Consider the following 23,118-nt stretch of genomic DNA (forward strand, 5'->3'; position numbering starts at 1 on the left):
GCAACTGTGAAGCAGCTGCCATTTCGGTTTTCAGATGCACAATGTTCCAAGAGTGAATCAATGTATTTTGTCTCATGGAGACTTTATACTTGTTCTTTCTTGTTTGCCTCAGTCAGAAGTGACTCATCTAGACTGATTTTTTTTTTACATGTTATGTCTTTCACATATCCAAAGCAAAAACATTTACCTTTTTGACTATAAAATACATGATGATTCCCTTTCCTGCAACACTTCATAGTGCACAGTACTGTATGTTCCCAGATCCCAGTCGTCCCTCCACCCACTCCTTCAATCTGTTATCTCTTCCATAATTAAAGCTAGAAACTCTTCTTCTGGTTTCAGATAGTTTGCTATTCCAGTTCAGCTTTTGATATGTTACCAACATTTGAAATCATGATTGAAATTTTGCAAAAACATTTAGCTTTTCTGCAAGTAAATGCTTAACGGAAAAATAGGCATTTTTATGTCTTTATATTTTTGCTTGAGATGGGTCTGAGTCCCAGCGTTAGGAACTAGAGCTGAACTTCCTCAAGGCATAGGGGTGTCTAGATCTGCGGTTTGGGTTCAAGCCTATCTCTATTTCTGACTACTTTCACACGACTACTTTCAGGTACAAATGCTCAGCTAGATCCTCAGCTGGTCTGAACGGTTGACTACAGCTGAAGTTCTGTCCCCTTCTTTGAACATAATAGGACCCACGGATGCTACTGAGGTTTCGAGTGTGTTCAGCATTGAGATTGCAGCTTTCACCAGGGCCGCACTGCTCTTTTTGAGCTAGAATTTGGAACCCCTGTTGACTCTCTGCTATTCATCAGCCATTAGTTGGAACACTACCCACTGATCGGACAAATCAGATACAATGGCACGTCTCTCATTTCACTACTTCCTGAATGTTTATAGGGATATTCCTTGCAGTCCGTATTTATATATAGACTGCCTGGCACATTGCATGCAGTGGCACCATAGTGCTGGATTTCAATCTCATTTGACATTCCTTGTAGCTAGTAGGTGAATTCTATTGGATTATTCTGGAAGAGTGAGTAGACCATCCAGGGGTGAAAGTAAGGTAAATTACTTACTGGTACGGGGGCTCGGCTCAGGGCCCCTGGAAGGGGCGGGGCCTCAGGCAGAAGGAGTGGGGGTCAGCCTCCCCTAGCCAGCCCGTCCACCCTGCCTGGCCTGCATTGCCCAGGACGCTGGCCACTGCTGTGTTAGCGGTGGCCAGGAGCCCCGGGCCCTTTTAAATCACTGGGCCCTGGAGCAGCTGCCCCTTTTGCCCCCTCCCTCCCATCGGCAGCCCTGGGATGGGAGCAAAAGAGGCAGCGATGTCCGCTAATGGTGATTAAACCCTGGGTAGCTCTGCAACGTGGTCTGTGTACGGGCTGGTACCGGCGGCTACTTCTTATTGGTAGGCCATACCAGCCCATACCAGCCCACTTTCACCTCTGAGACTATCCAAAAAATACTGTTGGTTGGAGTTTCAAAGAAATTCACTTGATACATTTTAAAAAAAATGTATTTATCTTGTCTTGTTTTCCTTAGCAGGCCTCACTCACATCAGTGTGACTAACACAACATTGCATAGGTGCTGCTGCACCCCTTGGCATGAAGTGGTTTCCATCATATACGGGGTGTACAGTTTGGTTCAATGGCACCTCCACTATACAAATTGTTCCAGCATTCCTGCAGCATTGCAGAAACTGGACTGCCACAGTGTAAAAAGGTCTGTTCTAATAATTTTGATGGTCTGTTCTAGAATTGTGCTTGTCTTTTCTCCCCTCTTGTTGACCTTGCTTTGGGTTCAATTTCACCTTGAAGTAATCTGATATTGCCTCAAAATACCACTGCTTCCAAGTCATTATAATAAATGAGTGCAGCAGATTAGAGGCAGCAATCACATGAGCTTTGTGGTGCTCGTGTGACAGAGTTCACATCTCTGCACATCTCAGAGCATTACAGAAGCTCTCCAGTATGATTCTGGTACCTTTTGGCCTTTCAAAATCACACTTTTGGGAGCTGATAAACAATGCAATTGTATTGAATGGTTTTATTAGGGTCACACAAGGACAGTACAGTGCTGCAGGAACTGGAAATAAGCATGAGGGAAAAAATACTTAGCACTTAAACAGCACTTTTCACCTTCAGAGCTCTTAACAAAACTAATCCTCACAACATCCAAGTGAACAAAGGAGATAAAGAATGATTAACTGTTTTGGATGCCATAATTTATGCATTCCCTCAACACTTCCCTTTTAATGTCTATTTGAATAAATTAACCTGAACGCTCAGAGAGAGATTTGAAATGCAGTGGAACCCACTCATAGTGAACTGAGATGGCCTCTGTTGAAGCAGAATTAAAGTTTCAGATTATGCCCATGTACACTCTATTTGATGAACCTCCACTTAGGACTTGCCTTCACTCCAAAACTGGACCATGCTGGAACATGGTTGTGAAGAACCGAGTTAGCTGATGCAATGCTGACGGTGACTTTGCATTCAGTGTAGAGCAGAACAAATTGTATAAACTCATGTCCGCTAATGGTGATTAAACCCTGGGTAGCTCTGCAACTGAAAGGGTTTAATCATGATTAGCTGACACCAGGCTGAGCACACTTTGTCCTGGTCTACATTGACCTCAGAGTCACAGTCAACACTGAGTTTGCTAACTTGAATCTTCAAGTGCTGCTTGGCATTTCACTTAGCTCGGGGGTGCACTCTGAAACCCAGTGCAGAATTCCTGCTGGGTTTTGTCTCCAAAACCCCACACTTTGGCTCATGTCGGCATCACAGAGGTGGAGTGGGAGGAATGTCACATGTCTTTGGGGCTGCAAAGTATCTGTGCACCCTGCTGCAATAGTGCTGCAAACTCGTGTGATATTTAGTGTATTACTTAAAGCCCCAGCTCCTGGAGACAAGTGATTATGTGTGAATCCTAGCTTTCATTTCTGAAAGAGTAAGTTTCTAGCGCTCATTCTGGTTGCAGAGAAAAGCCTGAAAATGTGCAACTGAAAGTTTCAAACCCAGAAGATCCTAAAAAATGTAATATATTTTTTAAAGCTCATGATATTTAAGCTAATGTCATTATATTTTTTCCAGTCTGACTCATGAGTATCAAACATTTGGGGTTGTCAATACTGCAAATAGCAATTATGTACAGAAGGGCTGGATTGAGTGTGGACACTACAGGCTTGTGCCTGAGGTCCCAGCTCCCAGAGTCAAGTGATTATATCAGAATTGAAAAAGGGAAAATTTCTAGACCTCATTGTTGCCAATATAAGCTTGAAAAAACAGGTTGAGGTTAAGGGTATGTCTACACTAGAAACGCTACAGCAGCACAGCTGCAGCTTAGACACTTACTACAGTGAAGAAAGGGATTCTTCAGTTGCTGTAGTAAATCCATCTCTCTGAGAGGTGGTAGCTAGGTTGACGGAAGGATTCTTCAAACGTGTCCTCCACTCACTACATTGGCTTCCCATAGAATTTTGAATGAAGTTCAAGGACTCAGTCCTTACTTTCAAAGCTCTCTATGACCTGGGCTCAGAATATTTAAGGTTCGTCCAAAGTTCCAGGACAAAGAACTTGGTCAGCAACTATGCTCCTCTGGCACAATGGAACTCTCAGCAATAAGAGTAAAGCTCATCGGTGTGGGAGATTGAACCTTCTCTGGGGGGGTGGTTTGAGACTGTGGAACAAACTCCCCCAGGAACTAAGGACCATCACAAACTGCATCACTTGCTGTTCCAAGTGCAAGGTCCATTTCTTTGACGTTGCCTCTCTAACATAAACACGGAGCAAGAGGTGTGTTTATATTAAACAAAAAGCAAAAACCATCGTTCCAAAACTAGAACCTCCACTCCACACGCTTCTCCCTCTGGGGAGCAGATGAGAGAATAAATCACACATGGCAAATGTGTAGTCATGTTGTTTAAAGAACACATGGACGGTATCACTGTATGTCACTGAACATCAATGCTTGCCATAGTGGTTTGGGAATCGGTCCTGTTTCATGTATGAAATAGAACCAAAGACTCCTATAAAGGGTCCTGTGGCTAGAAATGTGTACAGCACTCTGGATGTCAGACTTTTTTGCTAATTACACACAACAGTGTCTGGCTGCATGTAGATAGACCAGATGTGTCCCATTTTCCGAGAATGGGTTGAAATCAGCCGCAGAGGTGGGGCAATAAGTTGTAATCAGCGCCATATAACCCTTAAGGAAACTGCTTTGACTTGCTGCACTACCTGCCATTGAATCATTTCACAGAAGTCTTTCATTTTCAGATGAAAAGAAGGCCAGTATATGGAATTCATTTTGTGGCAGTTCTTCAAATCTCTAATAAGAAACTCTCTTGACTCCGCAAGTAACATCCAGGAGAGGCTGGTGTTTAGTGCTTAGCAGGGTCAGCATCACTAAAATCTCCTCCTTAAGCAGACTTGATTAGCTCTATGTTACTCCAGTTTTATGCTGTTGTAACTCCCACTGAAGTCAGTGAAGTTACAGCAGCATAAAACTGGAGTAGCACAGCGGTGAATCACATCCTCCTCCTGGATGAGAAGACATCAGGGCCTAGAGAGGTTTTTTTCCTGGATTATTTTAGACGGTTCCTATAAACTGATTGTACATCTGCCAGGGAAGCCCACCTCCCATTTAGAAAGCCCTGCTCTCATGGTAACTGAAGGCGTCTCTGGAGGGTTGAGAGCTATACTAAAGCCTATATGTGCAACATTCTCTAAATGAGGTAGAATGAAGGTCTCTAGAAGCTGTATCTTGTGGTACACCTAAACAGTAAATTTACCATGAGACTGCTCATGAACCACCATTGTTCAGTTCTTGGTCTTTAATGTTATTATGGGGTGGATGTGCTTTTTGATGACCTCCACTTTACACAACAAAGAGCTAATCTCAAGGTCTTACTCGATATCTGGTATAACTTTGGCTAATCTATTTAATACTAAACCTGTCCCCCATAAAATATTCCAATTTTGCATGTCTTAATAATTAACAAAATCACAGGCTCCTTACAGTTCTTCTTGATGCATTGTACTCTGTAAATATAATTTAGAATACTGTTTTGGCATTGTTTAATTATGTCTGGGTAGTCCCATGCTTTTTCATAGAGGGAACCATATCTTAATATTAATTGCCTTGTGGACTACTTCCCCTACCATTTGCGATCCCTTAATGTCCCTGTGACAGCGACAGCAATTGCCTACATTGGAAAGGAGTTAGTTGGAAATACTATCTTTTAATGCAATATAGCAACTAGAAATAAGGAGGAAGGGCTGACACCATGTGATCAGTCATCTCTCTGGGGATCCTGGGCCAGATGGGCATTCAAACTGTCACACCGAGGTATTTTGGATAGCACAAATGAAAACATTTTCAAGGGAAACTCTAGTTCTTTGATTGTTGTCCATTAGGAATCGATGCTAGAAAAGACCAGTGGTGAGCTGGTTTCATGTGGCTTTGAATAATTCAGGAACAAAAGCAATTTGCAGGAGACTGCTTGAGGAAGATAAATAAATAAATAATTATGAAGCATCTGGCTCAATCTAGCTACCATAAAACAATGAGTAATGGAGAGAAATCCTTCTTTTATCAAGCGCATGATTTAACATTTACCCTGTAGAAGCAGGAAACAAGAGTTTTCCCCACCCACTAACTTCTCCCTAACAGCTAAAGCTCCCAGCAAGCTTATTTCCTTTAATTAAAAAGAGAGTCCATGTACAGATAACATATACACCAAGGGAGAGAGACCAGCAATCTGATTTAACTTGGGGTGATGGGAAAAGCAGAAATTGGTGTTATGTAAAATTAAAGTTGCTGCGAAGATTAATAAAGAAGACAACCCGTTAGCATGGTACTACTGAGTGATCAAAGATAGGCATTCTGGGTTTATAAAATATGATCCCATGCTTTACAGATTTGCTTCATATCTGACAGCTCATGTTGTTGCTTCAATTAAGAAAAAAAAATGGAGTGTAAACACTGTATATTTGGTCCTCAAGAAGCCTTTCAATTCATATGGCAAAGACCTTCGGGGGATGGGAAGAGTAGCTGACCTGGACTCCACTAAGGGCATGTCTACACTAGAAATGCTACAGCAGCACAGCTGTAGTGCTGCAGCTGTGCCTCTGTGGTGTAGACACTTACTCCAGTGGTTTGTCTGTCACTGTAGTAAATCTACCTCTCTATGGGCATGGCTACACTTGCAGATGTAGAGCGTTGGGAGTTAAACCAGCCTTCGGAGACCGCTGCCGTGTGTTTACACTGTCAGATTTAAGCGCCCTGGCGTGGCCACATTAGCAGCTCTTGCAACGCCACAGAGAGCAGTGCATTGTGGTAGCTATCCCAGCGTGCAAGTGGCTGCAACATGCTTTTCAAATGTGGTGTTTGTGGAGTGTGACAGGCAGTGTGTTGTGTGTATGTGGGGGGAGAGAGAGTGGGTTTTTGGGGTGTTGAGAGTGTGTCAGCATGCTGTCTTGTAAGTTCAGACAGCAGCAGACCCCTCTTTCCCCCCACCTCTCTCTCTCACACACACTCACAGCAGCAACATTCCACAGTAATGGTTTGCTTTGACCCGGAGCAGATAAGCATGCCGGCTGTCAGAAACAGAGCTTTGAAAGGGGATATCTGCATTCCTACAGCCGATTCCAAAACAATGAGAAGAGTGGCCACTTGACTTCAGGGGATTATGGGATGTTTCCAGAGGCCAATCACAGAGCAGTTATGCAACACCTCGTTCACACTGACACCCGGGTGTTTCAGCCGGGGTGCAGCAAGCTTTATGCTTCTTGTGGAGGGGGATTACCAGGAGCGCTCCAGCTGCAGAGTTGAGGCGCTCTAAGTGCCTTGCCAGTGTGGACGGGTCATGAGTTAGGGTGCCTGGGGCTGCTTTAATGTGCTCTAACGTGCAAGTGTAGCCAAGCCCTAAGAGGTGGTAGCTAAGTTGATGGAAGAATTCTTATGTCGATCTAGTGCTGTCTACACTGGGGCTTAGGTGAGCTTAACTATGTCACACCCCTGAGCAACATAGCTAAGTCAACTTTACTTTCTAGTATAGACCAGCCCTCAGAGTGAAAGTATTCCTAATGCATGGATAGTTTTTTTTTTTTTTTTAAAAAGGATGATTAAGTGATGTGATGATGATGAGCTATCCAATGTGCCAAATCCTGTGATTGGTTTCTTAGCATTGAAAAGATGCCAGTAAAGCAGGTTTTACTGTGAGTGTATTCATAGACTTTAAGACTTTAAGGTCAGAAGGGACCATTATGATCGTCTAGTCCAGAGGTGGGCAAACTACGGCCCACGGGCCACATCCGGCCCGTGGGGCTGTCCTGCCTGGCCCCTGAGCTCCCGGACGGCCCCGGCCCCTCCCCGGCTGTCCCCCCTCCCCTGCAGCCTCAGCTCACCGTGCTGGCTCCGGCTGGGCGGCGCGGCTCAGGGGCAGATTTACAAGTGAACACAGGGTGCCCTGGCACAGGGCCCCCCAACAACAGGGGGACCCAGGGCTGGGCACTCGGACAGCTCAGCACTGGCGCATACCCCCCCCCAGGGGGGGAGGGGCTGCACTAAGGGGGCAGGAGAGCAGGCAGGCAGTGCGGGTTGCAGGAGCCCATGGAACGCGGCTGGAGGACTCAGGAGGAGCACCGGGCGGCTGCGCAGCCAGCTGGAGAGAAGTGGCACTTTGAAGGGGAAACTGCTGCTTCTCTCCGGCTGCGCAGCTGCCCCTGCTCCTCCTGAGACCTCCACCCATGTTCCCAAGGCCACATTCTGAAAGGGGCTTGGGGGGATGGATGGGGGTGGGGCCCCCGGGGGTTGGATGGGGGTGGAATCCCGGGGACGGTTGGGGCGGGGATCCCGGGAGGGGGCGGTCAGGGGACAAGGAGCAGGGGGGATTGGATGGGTAGGGCATTCTGAGGGGGGCAGTCAGGGGGCGGGAAGTGGGAGGGGGCGGGGGCAAGGCTGTTTGGGGAAGCACAACCTTCCCTGCCCGGCCCTGAATACCGTTTTGCAACCCTGATATGGCCCTTGGGCCAAAAAGTTTGGCCACCCCTGGTCTAGTCTGACCTCCTGCACAACAGAATCTCACCCACCCACTCCTGTATCAAACACCTAACCTATGTCTGAGCTACTGAAGTCCTCAAATCGTAGTTTAAAGACTTCAAGATGCAGAGAATCCTCCAGGAAGTGACCCATGCCCCATGCTGCAGAGGGAGGCGAAAAACCCCCAGGGCCTCTGCCAATCTGCCCTGGAGGAAAATTCTTTTCCGACCCCAAATATGGCGATCAGCTAAACATTGAGCATGGGGCAAGACTCACCAGCCAGACACCCAGGAAAGAATTCTCTGTAGTAACTCAGATCCCATTCCATCTAACATCCCATCACAGACCATTGGGCATATTTACCGCTAATAGTCAAAGATCAATTAATTGCCAAAATTAGGCTATCCCATTATACCACCCCCTCCATAAATGTATCAAGCTTAGTCTTGAAGCCAGATATGTCTTTTGCCCCCACTGCTCCCCTTGGAAGGCTGTTCCAGAACTTTACTTTTCTGATGGTTAGAAAACTTTGTCTAATTTCAAGTCTGAACTTCCTGATGGCCAGTTTATATCCATATGTTCTTGAGTCCACATTGGTACTGAGCTTAAATAATTCCTCTCCCACCCTGATATTTATCCCTCTGATATATTTATAGAGAACAATCATATCTCCCCTCAGCCTTCTTTTGGTTAGGCTAAACAAGCCGAGCTCTTTGAGTCTCCTTTCATAAGACAGGTTTTCCATTCTTCGGATCATTCTAGTAATCCTTCTCTGTACCTGTTCCAGTTTGAATTCATCCTTCTTAAACATGGGCGACCAGAACTGCACACACTATTCCAGATGAGGTGTCAGATGAGTACCTTGTATAACGGTACTAACACCTCCTTATCTCTACTGGAAATACCTCGCCAGATGCATCCCAAGACCGCATTAGCTTTTTTCACAGCCATATCACATTGGCGGCTCACAGTCATCCTGTGATCAACCAATACTCCGAGGTCCTTCTCCTCCTCTGTTACTTCCAAGTGATGTGTCCCCAGCTTATAACAAAAATTCTTGTTATTAATCCCTAAATGCATGACCTTGCACTTTTCACTATTAAATTTCATCCTTTTACTACTACTCCAGTTTACAAGGTCATCCAGATCTTCTGTAGGATATCCCGGTCCCTCTCTGTATTGGCAATACCTCCCATCTTTGTGTCATCCACAAACTTTATTAGTACATTCCCACTTTTTGTGCCAAGGTCAGTAATAAAAAGATTAAATAAGTTTGGTTCCAAAACCGATCCCTGAGGAACTCCACTAGTAACCTCTCTCCAGTCTGACAGTTGACCTTTCAGTACGACCCATTGTAGTCTCCCCTTTAACCAGTTCCTTATCCATCTTTCAATTTTCATATTGATCCCCAACTTTTCCAATTTAGCTAATAATTCCCCATGTGGAACCGTATCAAATGCCTTACTGAAATCGAGGTAAATTAGTTTCCTTTGTTTCCTTTGTCTAAGAAATCTGTTACCTTCTCAAAGAAGATCAGGTTAGTTTGGCACGATCTACCTTTTGTAAAACCATGTTGTATTTTGTCCCAATTACCATTGACCTCAATGTCCTTAACTACTTTCTCCTTCAAAATTTTTTCCAAGACCTTGCATACTACAGATGTCAAACTGACAGGCCTGTAGTTACCCGGACCACTTTTTTCCCCTTTCTTAAAAATAGGAACTATGTTAGCAATTCTCCAGTCATACGGTACAACCCCTGAATTTACAGATTCATTAAGAATTCTTGATAATGGGCTTGCAATTTCATGTGCCAGTTCATTTTAACTATTTGGGGCACAATGGACCAGACTGTGAACTCAGTTATACCAAAGTAACTCTATTGACTAGTGTTACACTAGTCAACTGAAGTCAGTAGAGTTACTTGTAACTCCACTGTGCTCCTCCTCAACCCTTTACGTAGTAATATGCCAAACTTCAGGCAAATGGCAAATGGCTTTTACATTTTAACGTTTTTAGAAGGTCTCTTTCTATAAGTCTATAATATATAACTAAACTATTGTTGTATGTAAAGTAAATAAGGGATTTAAAATGTTTAAGAAGCTTAATTTAAAATTAAATTAAAATGCAGAGCCCCCCGGATCGGTGGCCAGGTCCCAGGCAGTGTGAGTGCCACTGAAAATCAGCTCGCGTGCCGCCTTTGGCACGCGTTTCATAGGTTGCCTACCCCTGGCCTAGTGTACTCTCTGAGGAGGGTGTCCTTGGAAAACTTGAGAATGCTAATTAACACGAATTAACCAAATTACAGTTATATAAACACACTATAAGCAGCCGCTGGTGGGTGTGTCAGAGTTATGCTCCATCAGCTTTGTTTGCATGCACTTTCAGAGTAGGAGCATGACACTTGAATAACACTGAAATCTGCTCAGAGCACTTAACTACATTACCTTCTCCTCCCCTCCCCCAGAGAATTTCCTTTTAAAATGTAAACTGAAGAGATCAAGAGCGTTATTGTGGTAGAGGTCACTCTGAAGTACAAAGGGATTGGAGTCAAACTTTCGTGTTGCGGATTCCTTTCATATCTCTGGATAAAACCCTCCTATTATGATTCCTCTTTTTCACTTAGTCAGCAAAATAGTGTTAACAATGTAAGAATCACTTGACTATATTTGTCTGCCAGGCAGTTTGCTTCTTGGAAGCCCTCTCCCTTGTGGAGGTGATCCCTTTCTTAAACAAAATATTGTCTAATATCCAGGAATATATGCATAGGGGACCAAGAGTAAAAATGCAGTTAATCTTTCAATCACAAGGCAGATACAAATAATAACTGGAGAATGACTGGAGAATAGCCAATGTGGTTCCTATTTTCAAGAAAGGGAAAAAAAGTGACCTGGGTAACTATAGGCCTGTTAGTTTAACATCAGTAGTGTGCAAGGTGCTGGAGAAGATTCTGAAAGAGAAACTAGTTGAGGACCTTGAGGTTAATGGCAAATGCGATAAATTACAGCATGGTTTTACGAAGGGCAGATCGTGCCAAACGAATCTGATCTCCTTCTTTGAGAAAGTAACGGACTTATTAGATAAGGGAAATGCGGTGGACCTAATATACCTGGATTTCAGTAAAGCGTTTGATACAGTACCCCATGAGGAATTATTGGTTAAAATGAAAAACATGGGGATCGAAATGAAAATCCAGAGGTGGATAAGGAATTGGTTAATGGGGAGAATGCAGCGGGTCGTATTAAAGGGCGAATTGTCGGGCTGGAGGGAGGTTACTAGTGGAGTGCCTCAAGGTTCAGTTTTGGGATCCATTTTATTTAATCTATTTATAACTGACCTCGGGACCGATTGCAAGAGTGGGCTGATAAAGTTTGCGGATGATACGAAGGTGGGAGGAGTTGCAAACTCGGAGGAGGACAGGGATATTCTGCAGGGAGACTTGAATGAGCTTGTGAATTGGAGTATCAGAAATAGGATGAAATTTAATAATGAAAAGTGTAAGGTGATGCACTTGGGGATGAATAATAACAATTTTAGTTACAAGATGGGGACGCATTGGTTAGAAGTAACGGAAGAGGAGAAGGACCTAGGGGTCCTTGTGGACCGCAGGATGACTATGAGTCGACAATGTGACGTGGCGGTGAAAAAAGCCAATGCGGTCTTGGGGTGTATTAGGCGAGGTATATCTAGTAGGGATAGGGAGGTCCTGCTTCCGTTGTATAAGGCGCTGGTGAGACCTCATTTGGAGTACTGTGTGCAGTTCTGGTCTCCCATGTTTAAAAAAGATGAACTCAAACTGGAACGGGTGCAGAGAAGGGCGACTAAGATGATCAGAGGAATGGAAAACCTGTCGTATGAAAAGAGACTAGAGGAGCTTGGGTTGTTTAGTCTGACAAAGCGAAGGCTAAGGGGGGATATGATTGCTATCTTCAAATATATCAGAGGGGTTAATACAAGGGAGGGAGAGGAATTATTCCAGCTTAGTACTAATGTGGACACGAGAACGAATGGATATAAACTGGCCGTGGGGAAGTTCAGGCTTGAAATTAGACGAAGGTTTCTGACCGTCAGAGGGGTGAAATATTGGAACGGCCTTCCGAGGGAAACGGTGGGGGCGACGGACCTGTCTGGTTTTAAGATTAAGTTGGATAAGTTTATGGAGGGAATGGTTTAATGGTAAAACATAGTAGCCAAGGAAGACCAAGCAATGGTACATGAATAGCATAATGGCCAACAAGGGTCAGGCTAGAGACTCTTGCCTATATGCTCGGGGTATTACTGATCGCCATATTTGGGGTCGGGAAGGAATTTTCCTCCAGGGTAGATTGGCTGAGCCTCTGGAGGTTTTTCACCTTCCTCCGCAGCATGGGGCAGGGATCACTAGCAGGAGGGTCTCAGCCGATTGAAGTCACTAAAACACAGGATTGGGGACTTCAACGGCAGAGTCCAGGGAAGGGTCTTGCGGCCTGCATCATGCAGGGGGTCAGACCAGATGATCATAATGGTCCCTTCTGACCTTAAAGTCTATGAGTCTATGAGAATAAAAATGGTATTATTGTAGCCCCTACAAGCCCCAGTCATGGACCAGGATCTCATTGTGCTAGGTGCTGTACAAACAGAGCAGAGAGACAGACCCTGCCCCAAAGAGGGTATGTTAGTTACTCTCAACTATTTGGAGACTAGAGCGATGTTACAGTCATTGGACTAAATTAATCCAAGTCCCTGAAATCTATGAAGTTTTTACCAGGGATGGCCTTAACTCTATCTCTTTGATGTGCCCATCCCCATGGAATCTGAGAGAGAATTTGGCCTATTCTGTCCAACAAGCCACTTGATTAAATGACTGAAGCTTTTAGTCACTTTGTCAAATTGCCATTTCACTCAGGCACTTAGTCAAAGAGTTTAAAATATTATGATGTTTCTAGCCTGATTTTCCTGAAAAGCTGTATAAAACAGGCACTCAGACAGACTACAAAGTAATAAACAAGTGATTAAACTGGGAGTGAAGCTTCACATTTGATAACTTTGAGTTCTTCTTACATGTTTCATATATAATGAATGATAAAAATTGTGGAAGGGATATTAAACCTCTATGCTTCAGGGTTTATGCCAGTCTCAAACTATCGGAGAGTGGGATGAGATTTAATGTTGGGAGCAAATTATCCCACATCTGCCTCCTGCAGCACGCTTATAGCTTCTCCTGAAGCATCTGATCAACTGGCCACTGTCGGAGACAGGATACAAAACTAAATGGACCTTGGATCTCGTCCCTGTCTTCTGTTTCTATAGACACTGAATATATATTACATATGAGAGAGGTATTTGAGTATGTTAAAACATTTAATTTTTTCCAAATTCCTTTTGCCTTATTTCTTATGTTGCAAGTGAATGCCAAATCACTTGAGATGTATGAAAGCTATCCTTTTTGATTTAGTAAATCATGCTGAACACAATCTACCATTGTTCCACATTCTAATAAATGCAAAATCAATCTCTCTACACTCCTGGCACATCCATCAGTTGGTCCTCCATATAACTCTTCTCTCTTGATTGCTCTTGGCATTGGAAGGATCTTCAAGAAGATGGCCTGTGTTACTTCTGTCTTAATATGTCTTCCAAGGTTTCTGAAGTAATTTGTGGTCATGATAGATCTTCCTTCACTTTGATCACTTATACCCTGGTAGACTATATAGTTATCCCTAGTTTTCCCACATGCTCACAGTACTAGCTGTTACGTCTGGGAGACAGTGTAGCAGCCTATTTACTTCTCTGGGCCACCGCATTCTCATCTTAGGTTGCTCACTATGGAATTACTGATCCGGATTTTTTTTCTTATTTCTTTTTGGTGCCTTTCTTGCAGTTCATGGCTCTTTGTCATTAATTGAGCTATTCTTTGCTTCTACCTATCTTCAGTTGTCTATGTAGGTCTTATACTACACTCAACATAGTAACATTTGACCTTATTTTGGCTTTAGTTAGTTTTTTGTTGCCATCTTGGTGAACTGCAAAGCAAAAATGAACATTTAATACCAGATTTATATGCTGGAACTAAGCCCTATTAATCTTGATTAATTTAGTTAAAAATTTCTTTCACTTCCTGAAATCCACTTAGTTTTTCCTCCAGCATTGTCAATATCCCAGGATGTAAAATCACAAATAGCCAGAATGAATCCTGGTCCCATTGAATCAATGGGAGTTTTCCCATTGACTTCAGTTGGGCCAGGATCTCACCCTAAGCCTTATTGTAACCCATATCTGATTTCTTCAGTGGAAGTATCCTGAGGCTTTCAGACTGGGAGGGAATGAGGGAGAAGAGTTTTACAGAGGTTGGCTAACATTTATTTCTGGGCTGAATATTCCCAGTTGGATTTGTGGGGTTAAAATGAATGTTCCACTTTTGCTTTGCAATTCACCTTTCATGTTCTTCTGCCATTCAGCAGAACATGCCTGTCATGTACAGTAGTACTTATTATTATTCCCACTCCACCAACGTCCAGGATTCCTGGCCTAGGCAGCTACTTAAGCTCTTATTCCGAACCTTTGACCTCACACTGACACCATGAAAAGCTATCCTTCTGACATGACAAGCAGCCCTGTGGTTTCTGGGCATTGCTGCATTTGAAGTATTTCATAAGTCTATGCAGTGTAACAGGCAAAGTTTCCTGGCTTGAAAGTTATTCTAGACCTAGCACCAGAAGGTCCGTTGGGAAAGCAATTTATCAACACAGACGAAAGATGAGAATAGCTGAAGGGGCTTTTGACACAGTGGGAGTAGCTTGGGCGGGGGCTCACCAATCTATGCACTTTGTAAGCATCCCTGCATGGGCCAAGTTGGGAGACAGTTGATTAGGAGTGATCAACCAGTTAAGAAAGGGATTCATCTCGTCAGCTGGGGCCTGTTAAATGGGAGATATGAATGGAGAGGGGAGGGCTGGAAGGAAGGGCAAAGAAGTCCAGAATCTCAGAGTGGTGAGACCTCTCTTCCCACTCTTTCACCCTATGAGAATCCTTGGGAAATACTTTATGGTGATGCGACATGAAGCTGCATAAAATATTATAAATAAAGAAAGCTATGGTAAGAGTGCGCGAGGGCTGCTTGCAAAGAGAAATCCAGGGTGAGGGAGCCCCCCTCCCTTGACACGGCTGCATGTAGAAAAGTGAGGTTGCCTCTTGCATTGCCAGTAGTATATCCCTGGAGTAGTATATTGTTGAAACCCCAAAACTTTTGACTAAAATGAAAAATCTTAGTCAAATCCATTTTTTGTCCAAAAAAGTTTACATATATATTTAATGGCTCTAGTCAGTGGAGACACAAGTCCCAATTCTCCTTTCACCAATGCCAGTCTCTTATATCGGAATAATGTCATTACTTTCATTGGAGTTAGTCCTGGTTTGCCCCAGTGTCAGTGAGAGGACAATCAGGCCCAGACATTTTGGAGCTAACCTAGGGTATATCTACACTTTGAGCTGGCCGTGTAAATTCCAACACGAGGAGACATCGGATTGAGCTAGCTCACGAAGAACAGAGTGTAGACATGGCGGTGCGAGCGGAGGGAGGGGCGAGCTGCTCTGAGTACGCCCCTGTCTGAGACCCTAAGCAAGTACTCGGGGTGGCTTGCTCCTCCTGCCATCCGTGCCACTGCAGCGACATTCTGTTTTGAGTGTGCTCGCTCGATGAGAGCTAGCGCGGGGGATATCTCCTTGAGCTGGGAATCGCACCCCAGCTCGAAGTCTAGATGTGCCCTTAGCTCTCCCATTGGTTTTATACTTGTGTAACTCCACTGCCTTCTAAAGCTATGCCTGATTCTCGCGGATCTGAGTGCAGAATGGGGCTTTGTCATGGGGACCTTAATTATGTTCTTTCTTGTTTGCTGTTCTCAATATAAATAATTATTCTGGCTGAACGTATCTGTGTATGGGGAAACAGCAATTGAGGTGTATGCTCTAAATCAACACATTTTGGCTAATAAGCTGAGATGGGTGGGGGAATCATTGACTGACATACACCCAGCAAGCAATTCTTCTCACAATTTAAAGCAACTCGAAATTTAGCCCACTGCCTCTGTAAAGCCTGCTACTTGTTAACGGAGACATGTTGGGGGGTGGGGTGGGGGAATTAATTCACACAAGGAATTATTGTTAAAATAAAGGTAACGGCAAAGCTTCCATCCAATATCTAATTAAATTTTTCCTAAAACAGTAGATCCATTTATAATACGTGAAGCCTGATTTTGTTCTCATAGGAATGGGCTGGTTAAGGATTTTATTACAAATATTTATTTACTCCTCTTGCCACTTGCTGGTTTTATTTTTAATGGATTTGCAAAGCTGCAGGAGAGCTGCAGGGGAGAAAAAGCCTCATGGGGAACCCTTTGTGTCTGGATGAATTGGAAAAACAAACTCTAGGGTGTTCATTTGCCATGAATCACTTTTCACATCACGTGCGTAATATGAATGAGGCGTCTGTGAATCTAATTCCCTTTGTCCCAGTAGTAAAGCAGATCAGTAAGATAGAAGAGGCGCAAGGCCAGCAAAGCAACCAACTTGAAAAGGAAGCACCATTTAGCAAATTCATTTTCAGCTATTTCAGTGCCGTTTGCTCCTTTTCTTTTCAACAGATTTAAAGAACAAACCTACAGTCCACAGGAAATGCCTCTGTTAAGCATGTCTGCTGCAGTCTAGCTAAGCATGGTAGCAGCTTTCAACAGTCTGATTCCTTCCTACTGTCACACTGGGTCTCTTGTCACTCTAAGTGGGAGAAGAGAAAACATGCACCTCCACAGCCAAACTTTACCTTAGGAAAACAGTAGATCAGTGCCATGACAGCCTCCTGCCTTGATTTCACAAGAGGGGTAAGGAGGATGAAGATTAAAGGGTTTTGTGTAACTTCAAGATAAAAATCCCAGTTGCACAACCTTTTTGTGCTAAATTACCTCTATTTATTAATCTTCGGAGAATTTACATGATTTGTTTCCTCTCCCTGTTATCTTTGATCTCAGCAGGAGGTTTTTATGAAGCAAAAGAACTGAACGACTAAGCTCATTCCAACTAGAAAATCAGGGCTTGCTCAGAAACTTAACCCTCTCGTCCATCACCTGGAATAGGAACCCTCCCTGGTATGCAATAACAACTTTATTGTCCCTGTAAAAATAAAATGGAATTTTAAAGATCTCACCACAACTTTTGTAATATATTTCCAAATTGTTCTCCTTGCAGACTGTGTGCGTAGGCCACTCTGTGCTGAGACTGGGATAAAACAGGACTAAAATGAGAATGGCAGCATTAAGCATCTTCATGGTGGTGAAGGTGAGGTGGTCTCTGTAATTATTTCTTTCTCTTGTCACCAAGGCGAGGAGGGTAGTTTTCCACTTCCTCTCTTCAGTGACTGTGACAACTGTAAGAGGTTACTATATTAACCGCCTGCACAAGGATTAAATGATCCAATACAGGCTCACAGCTTGAAACAACGTAGTGTAAGCAAGTGGCTAATCAGAATTCTGAGTGTGTTAGTTCCGTGTATTCAGACTTCTGCTTTCTGTTTCATGTTAGTTTAAGCTAATGATGAATGATCTACTAACACCTTCTCATTGGAAAAGCTCCACTCGGCAGCCTTAATTCTTTGTTGAACTAGATAGATAACTATTTAATCTCCCCCCACCTTCCATTCTCATGCTGTAGTTGGGCACTTGAGGGGTCAGAGTGTAAGACAAGCTTAACTTGGCATTTCAGGCTGCAAAACACTGTAGGCAAAATTCATAGAATCGTTAGACTGGAAGGGACCTCGAGAGGTCTTGTAGTCCACTCCCTGCACTCATGACAGGACTAAGTATTATATTCTCCCACCCTTACTCACAGTGAGTAGTACCTTGCTGTATGAGTTGCTAGTTTACTTTCAATTAGACTGTTTGCAAAGGAAGGTACTACTCGAGGTGAGTAAGGGTTGCTGGCTTCATGTGACGTCTGGAGGTAGAAAATGCCCTAATGTGGCACTCCTCTCCCCTGAGTTTAAGTTCCACTTGGACGTAAGCTCCACTTTCTGAATTTGATTGTCACTACATTTATTTTAGCAGTGAGTTTCTTTGCTAAAGAGAACAGAGCTTTGTTGTTCAGTAGACTCGATTCCCCTGGAGCCTGAGCCCTACGAACACAGCTTCAGGAAGCATTCCGTTACTTTTGGCTGTGCTAAAAATTATTTCAGGTGTGCCATGATGACTCACCTTTCGAGTCCTGATTTAATTATTTTTGGCATTGCATTGATTAACATTCCTCCTCTGCCTCTCTTTTAAGCCAGAGCTCTGGATTTTTCTGCATATGTACTGGCTGTATACATGCACACTACTGAAATTGTAAATTTGTAATCCAGGCTAATTGTTTCATACAACGTGGCACGTGTAAACTGGCAATTCTGGAAGACAGTGAGGAATACACAGTAAAGAAGCCAGGGCTGCTTTAGCTCCAGCAAACATCTGTTGGGTTTGAGAATCAAGATTTTCAATTGGCTTTCAAAAGTCAGTTGCTAAAGCAGGAATTTTTTGGACTGGAGCATAACTGGGAAAAACCTTCAGGCCAAACTCAGCCCTGCAGCAGGTAGGTGCGAGTCTATTTGGTGGAGCTGAACCAAGGCTGAAGCTGGCCCCGTGGCTTGGTAAAATATTAGGCTGGCTCACCGCTTCTTCCCTATTTCAAATCCTGCAAGGTGGCACATGTGTTAGATTAATGAGATACGCCTTTAGAAAAGTGGCTCTCTCCTTTGTCTGTCACTCTGTCATTGAGTAGACTTACAGGGGGAACAAAAAAGAAGCACATATATGGTTGAGAAAACAAAAATGCATGCAACAAGTTTATTAGGAAGTAATACTTAACAACGGGAGCCCTTCGGTTCTGCGACTCCTGGGGGTGAAATCCTGACCCCACTAAAGTCAAGAGGAGTTTTCCCATTGACTTCAATCAGACCAGGATCTGAACCTGGATGTCTTTTTTTAAAAAACGACATTTCAATGACCAAAGCTGGACAGTAAGATCTGCAACTCCGATGTTATGCCACCCTCTGCCTGCCCTAATTTTGGGGGGATTAATCACAGCTTTTTTCCTTAAAGGAAGTTTCCAGTCCTGTTCACTGTGCACAGAATCTTTAAAATATACACTCATGTTAATGTACTAGTAAGGGTGAAAGTCAACTGGCACTGTTCTTTGTTAAAAACTCGTGTGTGTTATGGCTCCCCATACAGCCCATGAAATCCAGATCTGAATCATGTGGTTCAGGCCCATGTCTAGTTTTGCATTCTTTAGGCACTAGTATAATAGTAAAGCATGTACTCTGTGGCCAGGTTCAGAACCCAGGCAACTGTGCTTCATGCAGAACATGCACTCTGGCCAAGGGCAGGGTTGCTATAGATCTGTTTGGTTTGATCGAACAATTGATCAAACACACCCAATAGCGATGTCTGATTAAAGCAAAAGAAATTACCCAGGGAACGTGATAGGGAAACTGTTTCTGGAATTACTTGTGTACAGGCTGTGGTTAATTTTGATTATAACACCATCAGTGTAAACCATTCAAAATAAAATGCTCTGCCCACTAAAAACTACAAACAGTTGAAACTCGGGAGTGTCCCTGTATATTCAGTGCTACTGCAATTTGCAAAGTGTCACGGATAGAAGCTGTTAAAGCAAAACCATGACTTCTCAAGCCAAACACTATGAATGATCATAATGGTGCTGGTCTTGGATTTCATTCTTTAATTCAAGATGCTTGTGTTCTCGCTTGTGTTCCGAAAAGGATCAGAGTGCTAACTGGTCAGAAATGGTTTTCCCATCCTGTGAAAATGTTCGAGATTAAAAAAAATTCCCGATTCCACAGACTTTCTGGATTTTTTGTGTGAAAAAATTAGACTGAGAGAGATTCCCCCACCCCAATGGTCAGGGCACTCACCTGTGATCTGGTAGTAACGGGAGAGAGAGGGTGGATCAGGGAGTTGAACCTGCATCCCAGTTGCAGGCTATTCTGGGGTGGGGAAATCTCTTTCTGTCTCTGACTATAAATTCTGTCCTGGGCCTAAGAAACCTTTCTGATGAAATTTTATCAAAACTGATATGGTCCCACAATTTTTTTTGTTTTTTGATGAATCAGCATTTTCCAATCAAAAACGATTTCATCAAACAATTCCCATCCGGCTCTAGTCAAAGGGCTTATTCTTTAGTCTCCTGGGTCAAGGTTGACAAGTATCAGAGGGGTAGCCGTGTTAGTCTGAATCTGTAAAAAGTAACAGAGGGTCCTGTGGCACCTTTAAGACTAGCAGAAGTATTGGGAGCATAAGCTTTCATGGGTAAGAACCTCACTTCTTCAGATGCAAGTAATGCTTATGCTCCCAATACTTCTGGGTCAAGGCGGGATTATAGGATTCATTGCCATAGTGGGATATTCAATAATTATTTTTGTTCATAGCAGTTCTGTAATGCAGTAGGTGCTTTTCAGACATGCAAGGATGGATGGTTCCCCCCATTTATGGTCCCCCCTCACAGTCCATGGATCAACAGACTTGGGGGAAGCAGAGCAACAAGCACGGATTTTGTTGGTACAAGTCATCCTGCTTCACTGAAGGGAGGATGACAAATGGTTCTTCCAGAGACTTAAATGTGGCCTGGGTAGGACAGGGGCCTTGCGGATGAGCTCAGGGAACTCAGACCGTGCACAGGGGGCCATGTGGCAAAACAGTCCCTCTCTCTTTAGATGAAGCAAAGTCACCCTTTTCTGACACCGTCCTGTCACTGGCTCTAACAGTTACATCTGAAAATCATTTGTAGGTGCCTTTGGAATGTACCAGGTTGTACCAAATAACAAGTATTTTATAGACAAACATCCTGGAAGGGACACACTGACCCCCCTAGAAAGAGTTTTATTACCAATCCCATCTCCTCTGTGGACTACTCCTTCAAACATGAACAGCCCTCCCAGACTTCTATGACTTGTGGGATGAGAAGCTGTGTCTGGTCAAACAAGCAAGTATGTACCCAGGAGTTTCTGTGGGCTTGTGCAGATGGTGCTGAAACCAGCTCCACGGCGTCTTCACGTCTGTTTTTAGTGAGTATAGCTAGCCTGGTACACAAACTGTCATTCGGACCCCCAGCTGCAATGTGGATGTACTCTTGGTTTCCCTTTGAGGCTAGGTCTACACTACTCGCCTGAATTGGCGGGTAGAAATCTATCTCTTGGGGATCGAATTATCGCGTCTCGTTGGGACGCGACAATCGATCCCCGAATCGATGCTCTTACTCCTCTAGCGGAGGTGGGAGTAAGTGCCGTTGACGGGGAGCCACGGAGGTCGATTTTGCCGCCGTCCCTACAGCGGGGTAAGTCAGCTCCGATAGGTCGAATTCAGCTACGCTATTCGAGTAGCTGAATTTGCGTATCTTAAATCGACACCCCCCCACCCCCCCGTAGTGAAGACCTGCCCTGAGAGCCCTGCAGAGCCAACGCCGCTAACAGGAGTAAAGAATAGTATACTTACACTTGTCACTACTCTGTTCTATATAGATTCTTGCACTGTCACTCATGACCGTAGTATGGAGCATCTTCCAGTAGCTTGTTAAGTGATATGACAAACATCTCTCATGTTGGTTTGCTCTCTCTCTCATCCTCTCCCCAGCATGAGAATTATGTGTGCAGGGTAGTGTTTTGTTTTGTATTTTTACATGGGCATGCAGCTATGTGGTTAGATTAGAGATGACAACAACAAAAAAGTGCATCTTGTACTTGGAGCACAAGGTTTGTGATGTGACTAAAATGAGCAGAGATAACTATATATTCAAGGAACTGAGACGTTAAGAAGGTGCCATTTTGAATTAGTGTCTTCAGACACGTCCATTCTTTGCTGGTATCTCAGCCTTCCTACCTTGTGCCCTTGTGAATAACGGAAGAGGCCGGCAGGGAAATTGAGACTTACTATTGCTCAGTGCAGAGACTATACCAAATGCATAAATTTAACTTGTGCTCACCGGTTGTCAGCTCTGGTTGCTCACAATGCAAAGATTCACAGGCTCAAGGCCAGAATGAAATTTTTACCTTTGAGTCATGCAGGCTTTCAAGATCTCCTAATGCTGAAAGTAACAACTTACAGCTAATGGTGCAAATAGAAAAAACATTCTCCTGTTCTGAATTTTGTATCCCAGTGAGAAAGATTTTGCTGGCCTCTCTGGAGCGCTCTTACCGACTGGAAGGAGTCATTACAATATTTGTCAGATCTTCCACTGTGGCTGCATTGCCCCTTCCAACACTGAGTGGTTTGACTTGCTGTGCATGTTGGTGGTAGTGATGTGGTGTGAAATTATTCTGGTGCGCAATCTTCAATTAGCTAAGAACACAGCCTCTGGCTTTCAATCCACTCTGTGGGCTTCATTATGTCAGGAGTCGGTTTCTTCTGCAATAACTTCATGACCGTGTGCTCATGAGCTAGAGCAGCTGTTTGGCAATCCACTGTGTTTAAACTGGTATTGGAATCAAAACCGCAGTGGATCAATGCCTGTGTTAAAACCCATTCACTCTACCAGGTGGACTATATTTGTTTGCCAACATTGCAGCAATGATGTGCAACTTTGGATCAATGTGAATCAGCACTGCTTAGACTGTAAGAAATGACAGCTTCCCACAGCAGAGACAGATGAACTAAAGCATATTGTTTTGTGTTTCTTTGTAGTCTGCTGCTTCTCCAGATGAAATCAATGGGAGTCTGGCTCCATTTTAGCTAACTGAACTTTCTGTATGTTCAGGGGGAAATGGCTGCCTCCATGGAGTAAATTCAGCACCACTCACTGCCTAAGAAATACATACACAAGCATACAGGTATCTCTTTAATAATACTTATTGAGACATTCTGACAGAAATGGAGCAGAGTCAATAGTGCCCGAGTAGTTTTCTAATGTGAGGAATGTCAATTCTGTTCTGGATCAAATTCTCTTTATAGCTGACTTGGAGAAAGAGGGGCAGGTGGTGGGAAAAATCTAACTAGCTCGGGTAAAGCAGAAGTGAAGCTGCTCAAGTAATTACCTAGGATTCTGGATGGGTTTGTACAGTCC

General features: G+C 43.8%; 1 protein-coding gene across 1 annotated transcript in view; it reads right to left on the minus strand.

The window, feature by feature from the left end:
- LY86 (lymphocyte antigen 86) overlaps positions 1–17,407 on the minus strand; it is a 40,193-nt gene extending 22,786 nt beyond the window's left edge. The window contains exon 1 of the mRNA XM_054019620.1: positions 17,222–17,407. Within this exon, the coding sequence (XP_053875595.1) occupies positions 17,222–17,342 (121 nt within the window). The 5' untranslated portion in view covers positions 17,343–17,407. The remainder of the gene's footprint in view (positions 1–17,221) is intronic.
- Positions 17,408–23,118: the final 5,711 nt, after the last annotated feature.

The sequence above is a fragment of the Malaclemys terrapin genome, chromosome 2 (assembly GCF_027887155.1).
Source record: "Malaclemys terrapin pileata isolate rMalTer1 chromosome 2, rMalTer1.hap1, whole genome shotgun sequence".
Classification (NCBI taxonomy): Eukaryota; Metazoa; Chordata; order Testudines; family Emydidae; genus Malaclemys; species Malaclemys terrapin.